An 18377-nucleotide genomic window follows, 5' to 3' on the forward strand; every position below is an offset into this window, starting at 1 on the left:
GTGTGTAACCGTCATGATAAAAGGTTTGTGTGTTTGCTCGAACTAGTGCAGATGTAATATAAATTCCAAGAGGATAAATTTCTTGGTTAGACAGGACTTAATGCTATCTTTTCTTGGTTTAACAACCCCATCTCTCTGTGAATTTATTGATTGTTGATTTAATCATTTCAAAACTGCAATTGAAGGCATACTTTCAAACTGTCTCAGAATTAAAAAAAAAACAACTTGAGAAGATTGCAGCAGTAAGATTGTATCTCAATATATCGTCAGTATTTTGATAGAGTAGTATTGAAATCTGATTTTGACACTCAAACATTTCAGACTAAAAGCCAAAACGTTTCATCTCAATCTCATGGCTAGGTGCAGATCAAACTGTGTTGAATTCAAGTAATTACATATGCAATCGTGGAACTCTATGATAAGCCCCAGGTTTATTAATTGGATGTATTTATTCACTGCAGAATTCAGCAGTCGCAATAAAAGTGCCTTAAGTACAGGAGTATGTACAGAGATTCTGTGGATTGTGCACTCTAGAAGTAGGATCTCTACAGATTAAAATGGCATTATCTGCAGATATAGTGGATTTCTTTCAGCTCTGATAAATTGTGAAGAAGACATAAAAAAATGCTATTTTCATATAAGTAGTCTGAATTTAGTGGTGTTTAGTGTTGTGTGGCTTCTTAAATGGTTCTACATTTTCTTGGGACATGGTGGTTGTATTTATATCACAGCCATTAATTTCATTTGAATGGCTTCTGTCGTATTTCTTGGATATCTGTATTTTTGTCCCCTACCGGTTTCACTGGAGGGGACTTAATGGTTTGCGCTCTGTCTGTCTGTCTGTCTGTCTGTCTGTCTGTTTGTCTGTCTGTCTGTCTGTCTGTCAGTCAGACACACTTTTCTGGATCCTGTGATAACTTTAAAAGTTCTTACTATTTTTTCATGAAACTTGAAACATGGATAGATGGCAATATGGACATTATGCACGTCATTTCATTTTGTTCCTACGTCAAAAATTATGGTTGCTATGGCAATAAATAGACTAGAAATACTGCTGAAAATGGTGGTTTTCTGGATCCAGCGATAACATTAAAAGTTCTTAATATTTTTTCATGAAACTTGAAACATGGATAGATGGCAATGTGGACATTATGCACGTCATTTCATTTTGTTCCTACGTAAAAAAAATCTGGTTGCTATGGAAACAAATTTTTTTTTAATTCTGACAATGGTGGAATATCTGACAATGGTGGAGCCGGTAGGGGACTATATTGCTTGGCAATAGTCTTGTTATTCAGTTGAACTATGTTTTCTTGAGTTTTACTGGATTTTAAAATTATTGTCCAAAGTTTGACATACACAAATGCAGATGTTTGAAGATAAGTGCATATTTTAAGGAAGTGAATAATAATTGTAAAAGAGTCATCAGTCAAGATACAGTTAGATGGAGTTGAGGAAGTGTTACTGTAAGCAAATTGTCACAGTTTAAAATATTCTCAAAAATAAACATGACAATACTAGCTTGAATATTTAACATCTCTGTATATTCTACTGGGCAAGTTAAACATCTCTGTATATACTACTGGGCAAGTTTAACATCTCTGTATATTCTACTGGGCAAGTTTAACGCTTATGTTTACTGTAAATAATTAATGAATAACAGTTAAAGACAAAAAGGGTTGATTGTGCAACATGTTTAGACTTGATTTCTAGTAATTGCTCATAATGCAATATATTAAAATACCGTTCCATCCTTCCAGCTTCGAAACTCATTTAGCAAAGCGTTCAACAATAAGAAGAAAACCCGAACTGGTGGGTCGCTATCTGATAACGAACAAGACACAAACAGTCTACGATCAACCTTATCGGTTCCAAACTCCCCACTGCTGCAAATACACATGCAGAACGGGCAACATCCTCTCATCAAGGGAAGCCACTCTTCTGGAGCGTAAGTTCACATTCATAATAGTAACCTTTCTTGATGCTTTATTGTGGGTATTAGCATTGTTGATTTTCAAGAGTTTTTGTTCATTATTTGGATTTGAAACTTGACGTATTGTTTAATGTAAATTATTAAATAAATAAAAGATCCAGAGTTAATTAAAACACTTTCTCTCTCAGAAGCTAAGTGAAAATGGCAACCAGCATAAAACCAGAACAGCTTGATAGTAACTCACAGGCTGTTCAGGTTTTATGCTTGCTGCCACAGGCTGTTCAGGTTTTATGCTTGCTGCCACAGGCTGTTCAGGTTTTATGCTTGTTGCCACAGGCTGTTCAGGTTTTATGCTTGCTGCCACAGGCTGTTCAGGTTTTATGCTTGCTGCCACAGGCTGTTCAGGTTTTATGCTTGCTGCCACAAGCTGTTCAGGTTTTGTGCTTGCTGCCACAGGCTGTTCAGGTTTTATGCTTGCTGCCACAGGCTGTTCAGGTTTTATGCTTGCTGCCACAGGCTGTTCAGGTTTTATGCTTGCTGCCACAAGCTGCTCAGGTTTTATGCTGTTGGTTGCTAGGCTGCTAATCAGTCTGGTTGGAAATGAAGCCTTTAAAACTTGAATCTAGTTAGAAAAGTCTTTAATTTAATTTTCTAAGAAAATACAAACACATATAGTGTGTTTTTGAGCAGAAATGGCTTTAAACAGTTAATACATCATGAATTTTGCGTTTCACAGATTATCCGAGGGTGAGGACTCTGTGACGATTATGGAGTTACGCAAACAGTTACGTGACAAGGACATGAAGCTGACCGACATCCGTCTGGAGGCATTGTCGTCTGCACACCAGCTGGAACAGCTGCGAGAGGCCATGAACAAAATGAAGGTAAGATGATGGCTGAGGACGGCCATCTTGAAAGTGTAAAAATAGGTAGTAGACCGTAAGATAAGTTATATAACAGAATTATGCTGTTGTGTATTTATAAAATGCATGCCATTCTGTTATCAGATAAGGCTGGAATACTGGACATATGTAAACGCTCGCCACTGGTCAATTTCAGTTGTGAATTAGCAAATAAAATAATAATGATAAATAATAAATTGTATTAAACATAACTCACTAATACTAAATGCATCATTTTTTTACTGGCAATAGATACAAACAATTTTGTGAAGCTAGTGACTTACCTACTTGAAAATAGTTTTCATCAACACCATTTTACAAGGTTGTATTATGAAATACTTCCACAATCAGTTATTGTATGACTTGGTTTGAGTTTAACATGTTCTCAGTTATTGAACCAAATTTAAAATTTGTTTATACTCATAAATAAATTTTATATATTTTTTCCTGACCTGCAGAATGAAATGTGTGCCTTAAAGTCAGATAATGACCGTCTGACGCGGATGATCCACTCGTCACACTCCCTGAACTCGTCACAGACGTCATTGCCTCACCAGAGTCGCACCAGCAGTGAGTCACTGGAACGAACCATCAGCCTCTCCGAAAACACTAGCCTGGGTAAGAAATTGAGATGTACTCCAGAAAAATAGTATTTCAAGCGCCAGTTTATAAAAAAATAAAAATAAATTCGCTCTAAGTTTTTTGTTGATTTAATTTTTGCTCTTTTAAATGACGCCTACTTTTGATTTTCCAACAAAAAAATACTTTTGAATGACACATAGTTAACCCATTCATGCCTAGCGTCTAGAAAAATGGCCTTGGCAAACAGTGTAAACCCAGATGAGACGCTGCATGATGCGGCGTCTCATCAGGGTCTGCGCTGTTTGCTTAAAGGAATTTCTGTAAGAAATATTCTAAATATAGAAATAAATATACTAGACTTCCCTAATTTTGGAAATAAATTGATCCAATTTAGAAGGGTGGGAGAGTCCACTAAGCATAAATGGGTTAAGTAAAATTAACAAGCAAACCTACTATATCCGTGCTATTTTTTGTGCCAACCTAGATACAATCACTTCTCCAATTCAGCAGTCAACAACCATACATTCTGCTGTTGAAAATATTTTTTATTGCTACAAATGAGTCGCGCTCTGTGAAAATGGGGCTTAATGCATTTGTAGTCCCTGATTAGTTTGTGTAACAAGAATCTGCACAGGCTTATTAATGACAATGCAGCTTTTATAGAATTGACCAGTCGCCAACTCCGCCCACATTTTGTCGATCAGCCAATCAGATATCGATTTTTCACACACCCCTCAGCAACGCTTATCTGGCCGCCATTTTGTCCGACAAACAAAGCGTGTCGTTCATATGGAATGGACGTAATTTTTAAGAGTTTACACAGGTTTTATATCAAATGCATGATCATTACTGTTCGATCATTATTTAAAATTGTAGGTGCTATACATACTTTATAAAAGGTTATTATTTTATCTTTATTTATTGAACATATGAACGAGTAATGAGAAATCAAACACAATAAATCGTGTGTTCTATAAAAACGTGTTATACCGTTTGATGCACAATATTATTAAGCAGTTTGGGCAACATAATAATTGCCACACGTGCTAATTAATCTCAGCGTAATTGTCGATGATTAATAAATGACAGTATGTTGCGTGGATCTCAGAATGAAGGAACATTATGGCATTGTTAGGTACTGTACACAAGAAAAGAAAACTATTTAATTACTTAAATGATTTCCAATTATATATTTATTTTCAGTGGATCATAAACAAGGGAAATCATTATAAATTGTTAACTTAAATATTGTTTTAACTAAAGTAAAAACAACAAAAAGGTGATTTCAACGCGGCTTAGCCAGCTTAAAGCGACTTCAAGTGTAAAATGTACGGCTTATAATACAATAACAACATTTATAATACAACATATATTGATACGGGGAGAAATGTGAAAATTGCAATTAACATATAAGGGCCATCTTGTTATAAATAAAGACATGCATTATATGCTAAATGTATTCAATTCGAATGTTCGTGAACAGCACCGTGATACAAACATTTCATTTTTCGATAGTGAAATGTAACAGGTTCGCATTAAAAATAAATGAAATAAAATGCATATTAGACTATCTGTTAATGAAACCACGAAATTAGGCCTGTATTAAATTATGGTTACAATCAAAATTTAATTTATATCTAAATAAAAAAATCGGTGTCTTTTTAAAAATAACACAATAAAACAAAGATCTAAACATTTGTAATAAACAAAAACCCCATCATGATATGGATGTGTCATTTGCATTTAATGAAAAATATTTTCAAAATTATATATGAATAGCCACCGGATTCACTGTCAGACGATTTAATACAAGTTCAAAATCAATATAAAATGAATGCTCATTTTTACAACGGATTTTTTATCAACTTCCTATATTATGTATAACAAACGTTTCTGATAGTCAGTCTGCCGTTAACTCATTTATTTTGATTACGCCATTTTTCTCTATGCATTTATGATTGTATTAAAGTTTTACAAAGCAGTTTAGTTTACTGTGCGGCTTTAAATAATTTATATTATAGAAAAAAGCATGATACCTCGTTACAAATATAGTATTTCGCTCACGTAATCCGCTATAATTGCGATCTGCTTGTCGGAGTTTTCTTATCACTAGACCACGTGACTATGTGGGCGGAGCGATCGATAATTTGGCGACTGGTCAATTGTCCAAGTAAAGGAAGACTATTCTAAATGAAACTCCTGTCAAGACAGAAAGTGTCGTCCCTGATTAGTTTGTGCAGACTGCACAGGCTAAGCCGGGATGACACTTTACCAACATGCATTCAGCACAGTTTTCCCTGAGCCCAGCTCAAATGTACCCATGATTGGTCAACTCAGTCATTGATAGGCAAGTATTCATTTGTCCCTATATTTCAGCTGACCTGCTGATTCAGGAGTCCCCAGAACGGTCTGAAGGTCGCAGGGTTCCTATCATGGTCTACCTGGGCTCGAACCCGGACCCCAACCGGGCACGTGTAGACGTAAGTGTCACATTGAGTCCAAAAAGGGGGTCATTAGATAATGAGGTGTAGTGAGGTGTTTGGGAATGGTTGAATTGAAAATGTTTTATGCTATCTACAAAAAATGTTGTCAATGACAAAATGTGGATTTATCTGACAATTTTGTTCTATCAACCCTTCCTGTGCGGCAACCAGATATATACAGTCAAGCAATTCTTAAATGTGTGGATATGTTTGCAATGCCTTTAATACGACTTCAGACTTAAAAATGTTCTTTATTTATTTGATTTAGGGGCTTAGAGGACCCATGAAAATCCATGAAAATGATTGTCCAAAGAATTATATTGGTTTCACAGTCACAGAACTGTTTTAACGTAGTTTGGCAAAAATCTTAATGTGAATTGTTGGCTTATTACACTAGATGATCTCATAACTGTGGAGATGTCTTTTCAGTGTTAAAAAGAAGTATTTCCATAATGATAACATGAATATTGTGGTAATTGTTTGTTTCCAGAAAGCAGCAGAGGTTCCCATAGGGTCCCTGGCTGTGAGCGGGAAGACCAAGTGGGACATACTTGACAACATCATCAGGAAAATATTCAAGGTTCATTCTTGTAGATAAAAATACATCTGAAATGTCTCTCGATCACTTGGCACTTAGTTTAAACTTAAAACAAAAATATCCTTGTATCATTCACTCTCTTCATTTAATTATTTACATTTAAATTTAAATGCCAGTCATTAATTATTTCCTGGAAAGCTGATATGAATTTATGAATTTGCATATTGATTTATTGTGAAGAAATCCTAAAAAATGGTCTTAAGAGGTCAATTATTTTGACTTGTTTCTTTACTTAAGAAACTTTCTTAATTTTGATATGGCACTAAGCATAAACATAAAAATATCTTTATAAAAGTAATTTACTTAAAAAAAAACAACATTAAAATATTTGGCTTTCTAGGTTTTTATTTAAAAGCGTGCCAAGAATTATTCCAAACATTCTTTGCAGGAGTACGTGTTACGTATAGACCCTGTGACAAACCTGGGTCTCAGCTCTGAAAGCGTGTACTCGTATCATATCGGGGACATCGTGCGCAGTAAAGAGACAGACGTACCGGAGCTGCTCCCCATTGGCTACCTTGTGGGCGATACTATGCAAATTGGAATATGTCTAAAAGGTAGCTGTTCAGGTCTATTGGAGCCCCGTTCTAGAAAAACTGAGCTTTATGCATATGTGTTAAGTCTGCACAGGCTAATCAGGCAAGAAACTTTCCATATTTATGGAATTTTTCATTTGAAGGAAGTCTTTAAAAGTCTTATCTGGGATGATTTTTTACACACATGCATTAAACCTATTTTCCCAGTGCAAGGCTCATTTATAAATACGACTTATTAAGCATTTTTATTATGCTTTCCGAAAATTTTCGGGGAGCATATACTGTGAAACCATTTCTTTTTGCCAGCGCAAATTGCATCATTTTTATAAAATTGACGTTTTCGTCAGCTCTTAAATTCGCCAATTCCTGACTTTGAAAAAATAAATAAAAATGCTTCAGTCAATATCCAATTTGTTTGTCCGAAATATATGCCGGTTGGGATAAATCGTAGTAGGGAAAGAGGGAGGACACTCAAGAGTCACTTGCAGGAGGTGGGGCCTGTTTGTCACATGTCAATATACTAGTCTTTTGTTATCAGGTGATCAGTAATTGGCACCCATTAGTGTATCATTATTAAGATTAGCAGATTAGTGGAATCGAATAACCGTTAACGAGTGTTTGAAACAGTGAAGCCAATTGCCAACTGGTCTTATTCATTTATTATCATCGCCAAACTTGTATCGCCGCAAATTAGAGAAGATGCGAAGATTATTGGTTAAAATTAGTGTTAGCAAACTATTTGGTCAAATTTAAATAAAGTTTCAAGAGTTTTGCATCGTTAATATTTGATTACTTTAAGTACAATAATTTTCTGAAGTGTAGAATTAACAGTGCATTATGGGACAGCGGTTTCATAGGGCACAGTTCAGATTTAATTATAACAACCAATGGATGAATTAGTTTAAAATAGATTGAATGCAATAGGATACAAAGCCATGTTTTATTGCGTCATACTCAGTCATTCAAAAAACGTGCTTTCCGGGGATTTCCTGAAAATCGCGCACAAATATACGTGAATTTTTGTAAACAAATACCCTACTTTTGGAAGGAACTAATCGTCATGATTGCTAATTTCTCTTTACCTGTTTCATTTTCAATTGCTACAAGTAACACTGATTTGAAACATGTATCGTAAAACTTGTCAAAGCTGTCAATAATTAAAATATTGATAGCCCATAAACGAAGCACAAGCTATGTTTACATCTGTATTGTAGTTAAACGCAAACAACCAAACACAAATCAATATGTTCTGTATAAATTTGTAATAAATGCAGAGAATGTATATAAGTCAGGTGTTGATCACACATCATCATCTTTAAATTTCGTTTATTGTCTTTGATCCGGATCCGCTGCGTGGAGGCTGTATAATTTGCAACAACACTGAAAAACATAATACAAACAATGGGTAATAAAGTTGTTAATGTCAATTAGCGCTTATCATTACTATTCTACCTAAACGAAGTCAACGCAGTCGATACAGCTGTACTGCACTCGCGTTTTAGAGCAATGTCACGTGTCAGTTAAGTACACTGTGTAATCTACACCCTTTTGTGTCAAAACTGGATAAATCTTGATTACGAAACAGACGGAGTATGTATGCGTGGATTACGTTGGATTTTAGGGCCTCATGCCTTTGGTAATTCAGTCTTTATATTTTTTTCAAATATGGGACATTATTGTTCGTTAGGATCTTGAATTTGTCAATCGGTGGACTGACGGAATACACGAAAATTAATGCCTGACGATTAATAATGGTTTCACAGTAGTTGTCAATTTGTCCTTACTTCCTTCCATCACACTTTCCGTCACACTTTTGTTACAGTGTCTCATAGCACCTTAAATATTTCTAATGAATTTATAATACTATTAATTAATCACAATAATGTTTTGTAAATTATAGATTGAGAAGTTGAGTAAGTAATATGATGCTTGACTAAACATAGTGTGTTACTGGTATTCAGCCTGAAGTCCGTGATTATGTTTAATAAAGCACTCTTTGAAGTTTGACTTACTAGTATTTAAGTCATGATCAATCTATGACTTCTATAAAAACATGGCCTTGGGAATAAGCAGTTTTTTTTCGGGGCAGATCACCTCAAATATTATAGATAATCCAATATTATTACTTATCAATTCAGGTCATATGCTGTCCATTGAAAAATGCATTGCAAGAATATGTGAAGCTCTTCTGTGTAATAAAATGGCCTTATACTGTCTATTTAGCCCATGTCCCCATTATTATTCTAAGTTTTAATATCACAATTATTCAGGCACGAAACAAAACAGCGTGGACTCGCTGGCCTTTGAGACACTGATACCGAAGTCGATCGTGCAGCGCTACATCTCCCTGCTGATGGAACATCGCAGGATCATCCTGTGTGGACCCAGCGGCACGGGGAAAACATACCTTGCTCAAAAACTAGCGGAACATCTCGTTCTTAGGTGAGATGACTTCCAATCTCACATCTCGATATTTACTTAGTTTTATTAAACAATAAATCTTTATAAGACTTTGAAAAACATGGAAAAGTATACAAACAAATGAAAAATGCAATTTTAGAAGAACAATAACCCCTATAGATTTCTTATTTTATATTTATTAACAAAGAGTCCTGTTAATTGCGCTATACAATAAAAAAATCCTTTTTGTACACTAATTAGACCTTTCTTAACCATGGGGCTTTTTAAATAAAAAAAAACACAACATCATAATTTCTTTATCATCAAGAATACTTTCTCAATCATGAACACTATGAGGAAAGGACTTACGAATGCGTAAAAATAATATAATTATTAATTTTTGATATAATTAATATAAAAAATAAATATTAATTTTTGTGTGAATACACTTATTTGCAAATATGCTTTGTACATTTATGTACAAGCATTGCTAAAATACTAAAAAAATACAGTACAAGCAGTCATGTTACAATAATGCATTCCAAATCTAAATATATATTATGCAAAACACTAATAGTTATGAAGGCAAATCAGTATTAATATATAAAGGCAAGAATTCCAATATCTTCACATGCACTAGGTCTGGAAGGGAGCTAACTGCGGGCTCCGTGGCGACGTTCAACGTAGACCACAAGACGGCGAAGGAGCTCCGTCAGTACCTGGCGAACATAGCGGAGCAGTGTGAGAACACGGGTGTGGGAGACCTACCCACAGTGATCATCCTGGACAACCTGCACCATGTGGGGGCCCTGGGCGAGGTGTTCAACGGCTTCCTCAGCGTCAAGTACCAGAAATGGTGAGTGGGAGAATCTATGTGGATGAAATCTTTGTTGATGAAATAAAGTATGCTCTGATTTTATTTGAATTGAATGAAATAAACATTGGAAAAGTTGGCTTCATGCATGTAGGTAAAGTGTTGTCCCAGATAAGCCTGTTCAGTCCTCATAGGCTAATCTGGGACAACTTTTTCTGCCTAAACTTGATCTTTGCTAAGAAGAGACTTCCTTTAAAGGAAAAATAAATGTGCAGACTGCCTAGTTTGCCTAGAACAAGGCTCAAAAAGAGTATGCATCCTATTGATAAATCAGCAAATTCTAGGTTGATCCTATGAAATCTTTATTTGTAGTCATTTCATGTATTTTCTTCAATAGTATGAATGTCTAATACGTAAATTGCTTCAAATTTCAAGTAATTGTTATGTAACTAAGTGGATGTTCATTTCAAATTTGTTTCTTTTATTTGTTCCAGTCCATATATCATAGGCACTATGAACCAGGCCACTTGCTCAACCACTAACTTGCAGCTGCACCACAACTTCAGGTAGGTACCAGTCAGAGAAACAAGAAAAAACGCAGCATGCCTCAGTTACTTAGGGTGTTTGCTTTTTCCTCCTTTCAGCTAACTTCCTACCTTTCAACGTAAAGCTAATTTTACAGTTAGTTATTAACTTTGCTGGATCTATATATAAATGAACAATTTAATGAAACCCTGTAGGGCTTTAATAAGGGGGGGAGCATTTTCCAAAACTGGGGTCGTTCTTAAATCACACCCCTGGTTACAATACTCATTTGCTTGATGAAAAAAAGCAAGAGTAACATGCAAGTTAACTATGCAAAATGATAACTTGCTTGTCTGCTGATTTACTTCTCATAAACGTTATATGTTTGCATTTGTACACTATATAAAAAAGAAAATGATGTGGATGTCATGTGAACAGGTCATTGTTAAATGATCACAAATGCAATTTCTACATTCCTAACTATCCTGTGTATAGTCTATCATAATATTTATTTTGTATTTAAATAAAATGGAGAAATAAGATGAATAGCAGGGCGTTGTCACAAATTTGAGGTATAGGTTTACTGGGGTAATCAAAAAATACTTTGTCAGCTATGCTCAAGGGCAAATAACTCAGTAATGTGTGCATTAGTAGGGATGAAAAGGGCCATGCATATCAACGCTTCATAGGGATGACATAAATTTATGATAAGCTTTTGTTTAAAGGGGCCTTTTCACAGATTTTGGCATGTATTGAAGTTTTACATTAAATGCTTTATATTGATAAATGCAAACATTGGATTTTAAAAGCTCCAGTAAAATAAAAAGAATAAAATTGCAGAAAGAAAAAAAGTAACCCTCAACTGGGCTCGAATCACTGACCCCTAGAGTTTAAGTCTATGGCTTAGACCACTCAGCCATCCAGGCTCATACAATCAGTGGTGTATTTTGTACTTTATACAAGCAATCTTCGTAGTATCAGAAAATATAATGACAACAACAGAACTCTCCAAATTATTCAATCGTTCTACGTTGCAACGCTTTATAATTTTCAGGTTTTAAATTGTCAAAAGATGCATATAATGGATATTTTAGAGCATGGTAACTGTTTTGTATTACTGTTTCCTCAAAAATATCATAACTACAACGAAAATTTGCGAATCTCTTTCTGTGTTTTTGTTGAAGTTTGATTGATGGTGGTTGGATTTTTTTTTTTAAATACAAACATGTTTTAAATATACTTGTCCATATTTACTATAATTATGCCCCCCTTCGAAGAAGAGGGGGTATATTGCTTTGCACATGTCGGTCGGTCGGTCTGTCGGTCTGTCTGTCTGGTTTCCGGATGATAACTCAAGAATGCATACGCCTAGGATCATTTTGAGGTCACTAGGTCAAAGGTCAAGGTCATGGTGACCCGAAATAGTAAAATGGTTTCAGTATGATAACTCAAGAACGCATACGCCTAGGATCATGAAACTTCATGGGTAGATTGATCATGACTGGCAGATGACCCCTATTGATTTTGAGGTCACTAGGTCAAAGGTCAAGGTCACGGTGACCCGAAATAGTAAAATGGTTTCCGGATGATAACTCAAGAACGCATACGCCTAGGATCATGAAACTTCATGGGTAGATTGATCATGACTCGCAGATGACCCCTATCGATTTTGAGGTCAAAGGTCAAGGTCACGGTGACCCAAAATAGTAAAATGGTTTTCGGATGATAACTCAAGAACGCATACGCCTAGGATCATGAAACTTCATAGGTAGATTGATCATGACTCGTAGATGACCCCTATTGATTTTGAGGTCACAAGGTCAAAGGTCAAGGTCACGGTGACCCGAAATAGTAAAATGATTTTCGGATGATAACTCAAGAACGCTTTTGCCTAGGATCATGACACTTCATAGGTAGATTGATCGTGACTCGCTGATGACCCCTATTGATTTTCAGGTCACTAGGTCAATGGTCAAGGTCACATTGACAAAAATTTTATTCACACAATGGCTGCCACCACAACGGACAGCCCATATGGGGGGCATGCATGTTTTACAAACAGCCCTTGTTCCTCTGTACTTGCAGGTGGGTGCTATGTGCCAATCATATGGAGCCCGTGAAGGGTTTCCTGGGGCGCTACCTGCGTCGTAGACTGGTTGAGGCGGAAGTGATGACCAGCCTGCGCAACAATGACCTCAACAAGATCATAGACTGGGTGCCCAAGGTCTGGCTTCACCTCAATAAGTTCCTGGAGACGCACAGCTCTTCTGATGTTACAATAGGTAAGTTGAGTCACGGGTTTATTATGTTAATGATCATTTTATCAAGCAATTTGGTATGTCCATTTAAGCATTCATATTAGCTTAAAGAACATACAATTATGGCCAATAATCACAAAATTATGTCATATTGCTGCAAGTTTGTTTGATACCCTAATGTTTATCCCCCACTAGTTACATATATTATTAATATATCATTGCTACCAGCTGGTTTTATCTGATAACCATATTTCCCTGGCCAGATGAGCCTCGTTCTGAGAAAATTGGGCCAAATGCATGTGCTGAGAAAGTGTCAACCCAGATAAGACTGTGAAGTCTGCACAGGCTTATCAGGGAGGACACTTCCAATTTAAACTTGTTTTTCGTTTATAAAGAGACTTTCTTTAAACAAAAAATTCCACGAGAGCGGAAAGTGATGTCCCTGTAGTCCCTAATGTATGACAAAAATTACGCACATGCCTTAAGCCCAGTTTTCCCAGAACAAAGCTTATATGTATCTCTTGACTGGTTCCAGGCCCAAGACTCTTCCTATCAGCTCCCATGGAGATTGGTGGCTGCAAGATCTGGTTCACAGACCTCTGGAACTACTCCATAGTGCCCTACATGCTGGAGGCAGTGCGCGAAGGACTTCAGGTTAGCTGCTGCATGTAGTGACTGAAATGTGTGGTTTTAAGTAATATTGGAGCCTCACTCTTAGAAAACGGGGCTTAATGAATGTGAGAAAGTATCGTCCCAGATTAGCATGTGCAGTTTGCACAGGCAAATGAGGGACGACACTTTCCGCTGTTATGGTAATTTCCTTGTAAAGGAAGTCTATTCTTTGCAATAATCCATATGAGGTGGAAGGATTTGTGCCTAATAAGCCCGTGCTGACTGCAGCGGCTAATCTGGGACAATATTTTGCGCTCTTGCATTAAGCCCCATTTTTCATTAGTAAGGCTCATTTTAATACCTGCTGAATTAGAATAAGAACATTCTTCCTATTTTATTTGTTATTTGCAATTTTAAGTATTGGTTTGCATAATAAGTTAATTAAAATATAGAGTTAGTCAAACCATCCAACAATTTAAAGCTTTTCCGGTGTGAACCAAAGTGAAAACAGCAACCCGCAGTCTGTTAAGGTTTTATGCTGTTTGCTGCTAATCAGAATCTAAGGGTTGAAAATGAAGCATGTAAAACTGAATCTTTTAAGAAAGGTCTTAGATTTAAGTTTTCTAAGGGACTAAGCTCAAAGTTTGTTCCTAAGTGGTTAAGGGTTTATATTGATTTTCTCTCTTGTTCAGGTGTATGGAAAGAGGGCCCAGTGGGAGGACCCGTCAGACTGGGTCTTGGAGACGTTTCCATGGGGCGTTGCTAAGGATGAGCAGATCCTGCTGAGGATACGCCAGGAGGATGTAGGCTATGACAGCATCGGACTGCTGTCCACGTCAGAGAATAACAGTCCCAAAGTGGCCGTGAAAAATAAAGAAGAGGGGTCTGTGAATGAGTCCGAGGGAGACTCCATGATTAGTGATGTGTAACCTTGGTCACTATGGTGATATATGTTACATCAGTGTTACCATGGATCCAGGTTGATTGTGACTTTGTTCAAACATGTTTGCTATGTTGATAGAAGACATTGGTGTAACTAATGCTTTGTTGATAGTTTAAATTAATATTAGCATGGCAATGGATGGAATGTGTAAACTTGTTGCTATAGGAATTTACAAATTGGTCTAATTTCATTGTTATGGTGATGGCCTACATTTGTGTAACCATCCTTGGGGTATCTGTGGCCTGTTGCAAATTAGTATGCAGAGTTACAGTGTGGGATCTGATTGGACAGATAACAGAAGGGAAAACACAGAGAACAAAAAGTGTGTTTACTCTATGATGACATTGAACTGGACAATACCGTTGTATCACACATAATTTTGTGATTTGACTGGTCTTCTCTGCTTAATTTTAAATTTCAAACTGAATAATTATAGTTTAACTGGTGCACTTGTAGATAGAATCTAGGCAAGGATTTTCTCATTACAGTGAATTTGTGATACTACTAGTGCAGTGTCTTGTGTGATATGTGACACTATCTCTCTCAAGACAGGAGTTGGACAGCCTTTGCCATACTGGCAACTGATTACTTATGTGCAATACAGGGTTGAATGCAATGTAGATGCTGCCAATTATATGGGCATGGATTGGCTGAGTAGCGTAGTTTGATGTTAGATACTTGAAAACCAGACGTGCCAACGTTCACAGACTATTTAATATGAGACATTTTAATTGTTCTTATGTTTGAAGTGGAAAGACATTTATATTTATATTGTTTAGATTTGGTTTTCATAAACCAAAATATGTTTTATGTTTTGTTTGATGAGTGATTTGTTCATGTGAATAACTCAGATTATTTACAAACATTTAAGTAATCAAATGTTTGAGATTGATGAAAATGTGTTTCCTTTATCTGTTATGATTGGCAGTCAGAATCCATTTGTAGAACCGTTCACAGAAATTTTCTGCTTTTTGCAGTAATCAGTAATTTAAATAACAGGTATTTTCATTTCACATAGCATAGTTGGTTTAGGACCAATCATTTTAATTATTAGCACACGGTTTGTTCATAATGATGATTTATTTTGCATGCTTGTGAATGTTTATTTGTTTTGCACACTGCATGAATGTTGAGGGAAATGTTTTGTCCCTATTCCTTTATCGTGTAAAGCTATGGGAACACAAATTCAAATTCAGGTACATTAATTGCTTTTCATTAGAAACATTACCTGTACACAAATTTCAGCATGTGTTCCAATTTCAGTTCCACACAACTGTCACTATATTCATTGCCCGGAATAAAAGTGCTATATATGTATGTGATGTTTTGAACTGTTACTGGAAATCCAAATATTTCTCTTGTATACAAAGATCCACATTATATCAAACAGATTACCGGTAATGCTTGTTCAGTTTCTGTCAATTTAAAACCAATGAACTGGAATAAAGAAAACAATTTAGCTAAATTATTACTTATTGACATTTGAATTAATTTAAAAAAATGTATTGATATCATTCAAATAATAACAATCGGCTCAGTTTTGCAACAATATTTAAAAAATAATAATATTTTATTGTTTTATCAACATCAGAACTAATCCATTGTTTTATTAACATCAGAACTAATCTATTTGACCAGATGTTTTGTTGTGAACTTCATTTCTTAACCCTTTACCACTTAGAAACGTATTTTGACGCATTTGTAGTCCCATAGAAAGTTAAATTTAATTAAAGACCTTTCTTACTAAATTCAAGTTTTAAAGGCTTCGTTTCCAACCCCTATAATACTGATGAACAGCAAACAGCATAAAACCTGAACAGACTATGAGTTACTCGCAGGCTGTTCTGGTTTTATGCTGTTTGCATATAGCCATTTTCACTTTGCATCTGAGTGGGAAAGGGTTAATTGTGCTTATTGAAGAGCATATAACTTGCAATATATATCTTGTATGTGCATAAACATCAATGTTACCATCGTTATTTTAGTTATTGTTCAAAATATCATTATTGCTTGCTTTACATCACTTTTGTGTATCTTTCATTTCAAATTACCATTTTGTAATGTTTGCGTGGCATATTCTGGTAATAATGGAGAATATAATGGCCAGAACATGTGCTAACACGTCATGCTTTATATCCGGTTGATAATGTTTTATTAAGATACATTTTATGCCCATCTTGTCTGGTTTTAGAAATATTTATTTTATTTATCTATCAATACATGGTTTTCCTGTTTTAATAGTGTTTTTCTTAATTTAAATTATATCTGAAAGAATAATTTTAAATTCAAAATTGATTTTAAATTATACTTGGAACAATTTTACAATTTTTTTTCCAAACAACTTTAACAAGATGAATGGAACATGTGTGTGGACAAAACTGGGTTTATTTTTATGCTAAGAATTTATGCAATATTGCAGCTTACATGTGCATTATTAAGCTATCTAGTAAGCTGAACGGTTATGGTGGTGGTTATTTCGTTTGCTTAAGATTATAGGCTTTAATGTTAGTTTTGGAGCAATGCACAGATCATTAAACAATCTTTTTTGAATGCTCAAAAGTAGTATTTCATAAAACTTATTTATTTCCTTAACATATCCTCATTCATTTCTTTTATTTTGTAACATCGACTGTGCAGAATTGTCTAGTTTTCCGTTTTATTACCGAATGAAAAGTATGCTGTGACAAAAAAACAACAGTTTGTTTCCATAGCCATGTTTGATTTCATTCATTATCATTCGTTTACATCGAACAGAATAATGAGTTATGCTTTTGATAATTACCTACAAATTTATAATACCCATATGTTCATGTAGTGTCTGTTCATTTCATTTCTTCTTAAAGCACAGACTGGTGGGTAACTGCTATACTGTGTTATGGTAAGGAAGTAAAGATCTTAATATGGGAAAGCATTATAAGATATGTTAAAATCGCAATAAATATTTAGCGTTTTGTGTTTGCATTATGCATTAGTCACAGTGTTTAGAAATTATTATAGAGGAAAAAAACATATTTAAGTACATGGAGTTTTAACCAACTCTCACTGTTTAAAATACTTGTAACAAAAATTATTTCTGGGTTAAAGCAAAAAAGAAAAGCTTTTACACCTCTGATCCAATGTTTTCTTGGCTTAAGATCTTCTTTTCGTCATCACCATAGCTCTATTGCATAAATCATACAGCTAGAAAATAGACACATTGGTGTTCCTGGCCTTTTCAGCTTAGTGCCCTTAATTTTGTACAGAAATGACACAGTTGTCAATTTTATTTTGGGTAAACATTATTCCAATTGCTTCCTATGTGGATTTTCAGTTTGCACGTTCAGTTTGCCGTTGAGTCTTTTTAAGAAATTAATATGACAAAACCTTGTGTGTATTTAGAAAAGTGTTCAATTATGGTTTGTTAACAGAAATACTTGTGTTTATTTCATACAAGCTTCAGTTTGCTGTTATCTTATTCTATGTTAAAGTTTGTTTGTCTAATTGTATTGCTATTTCATGCCCAAATTTATGTTTATGTCAGTCATACATAACTGTGTATTTATGATGAAGACTTTCTCCCTCTAAGATGTACAAACTATCGTTACACATATGAATTTACTTATTTGTTGTAATTTATATGTATATGATTCTGTTGAAAGTGTAAATATTATCTGGCATTTCTCATGGTTTGGGAGGATACTAATGCACATTATATAATATAAATATGTCAACATTGCTGCATTTATTCAAACATACTCTTGTCATATTGTGTGGTAAAGAGAATACAATGTTATAAACCTGTTTTAAAACCA

The 18377-nt window shown here is 35.1% G+C and overlaps 1 protein-coding gene across 6 annotated transcripts in view; it reads left to right on the forward strand.

Moving 5' to 3' along the window:
* Positions 1-18377, forward strand: part of LOC127849524 (neuron navigator 3-like) — a 200169-nt gene extending 181792 nt beyond the window's left edge. For 5 of the 6 annotated variants that reach the window (XM_052382147.1, XM_052382145.1, XM_052382149.1 and 2 more), the window contains 12 exons: positions 1761-1948; positions 2670-2817; positions 3294-3453; positions 5794-5897; positions 6391-6480; positions 6887-7055; positions 9305-9476; positions 10075-10290; positions 10743-10814; positions 12859-13055; positions 13567-13685; positions 14336-18377. In XM_052382147.1, coding sequence (XP_052238107.1) covers positions 1761-1948; positions 2670-2817; positions 3294-3453; positions 5794-5897; positions 6391-6480; positions 6887-7055; positions 9305-9476; positions 10075-10290; positions 10743-10814; positions 12859-13055; positions 13567-13685; positions 14336-14572 — 1872 coding nt within the window. In that variant the 3' untranslated portion in view covers positions 14573-18377. The remainder of the gene's footprint in view (positions 1-1760; positions 1949-2669; positions 2818-3293; positions 3454-5793; positions 5898-6390; positions 6481-6886; positions 7056-9304; positions 9477-10074; positions 10291-10742; positions 10815-12858; positions 13056-13566; positions 13686-14335) is intronic. The other variant, XM_052382148.1, reaches the window with a different exon arrangement.

The sequence above is a fragment of the Dreissena polymorpha genome, chromosome 11 (assembly GCF_020536995.1).
Source record: "Dreissena polymorpha isolate Duluth1 chromosome 11, UMN_Dpol_1.0, whole genome shotgun sequence".
NCBI classification, from domain to species: Eukaryota; Metazoa; Mollusca; class Bivalvia; order Myida; family Dreissenidae; genus Dreissena; species Dreissena polymorpha.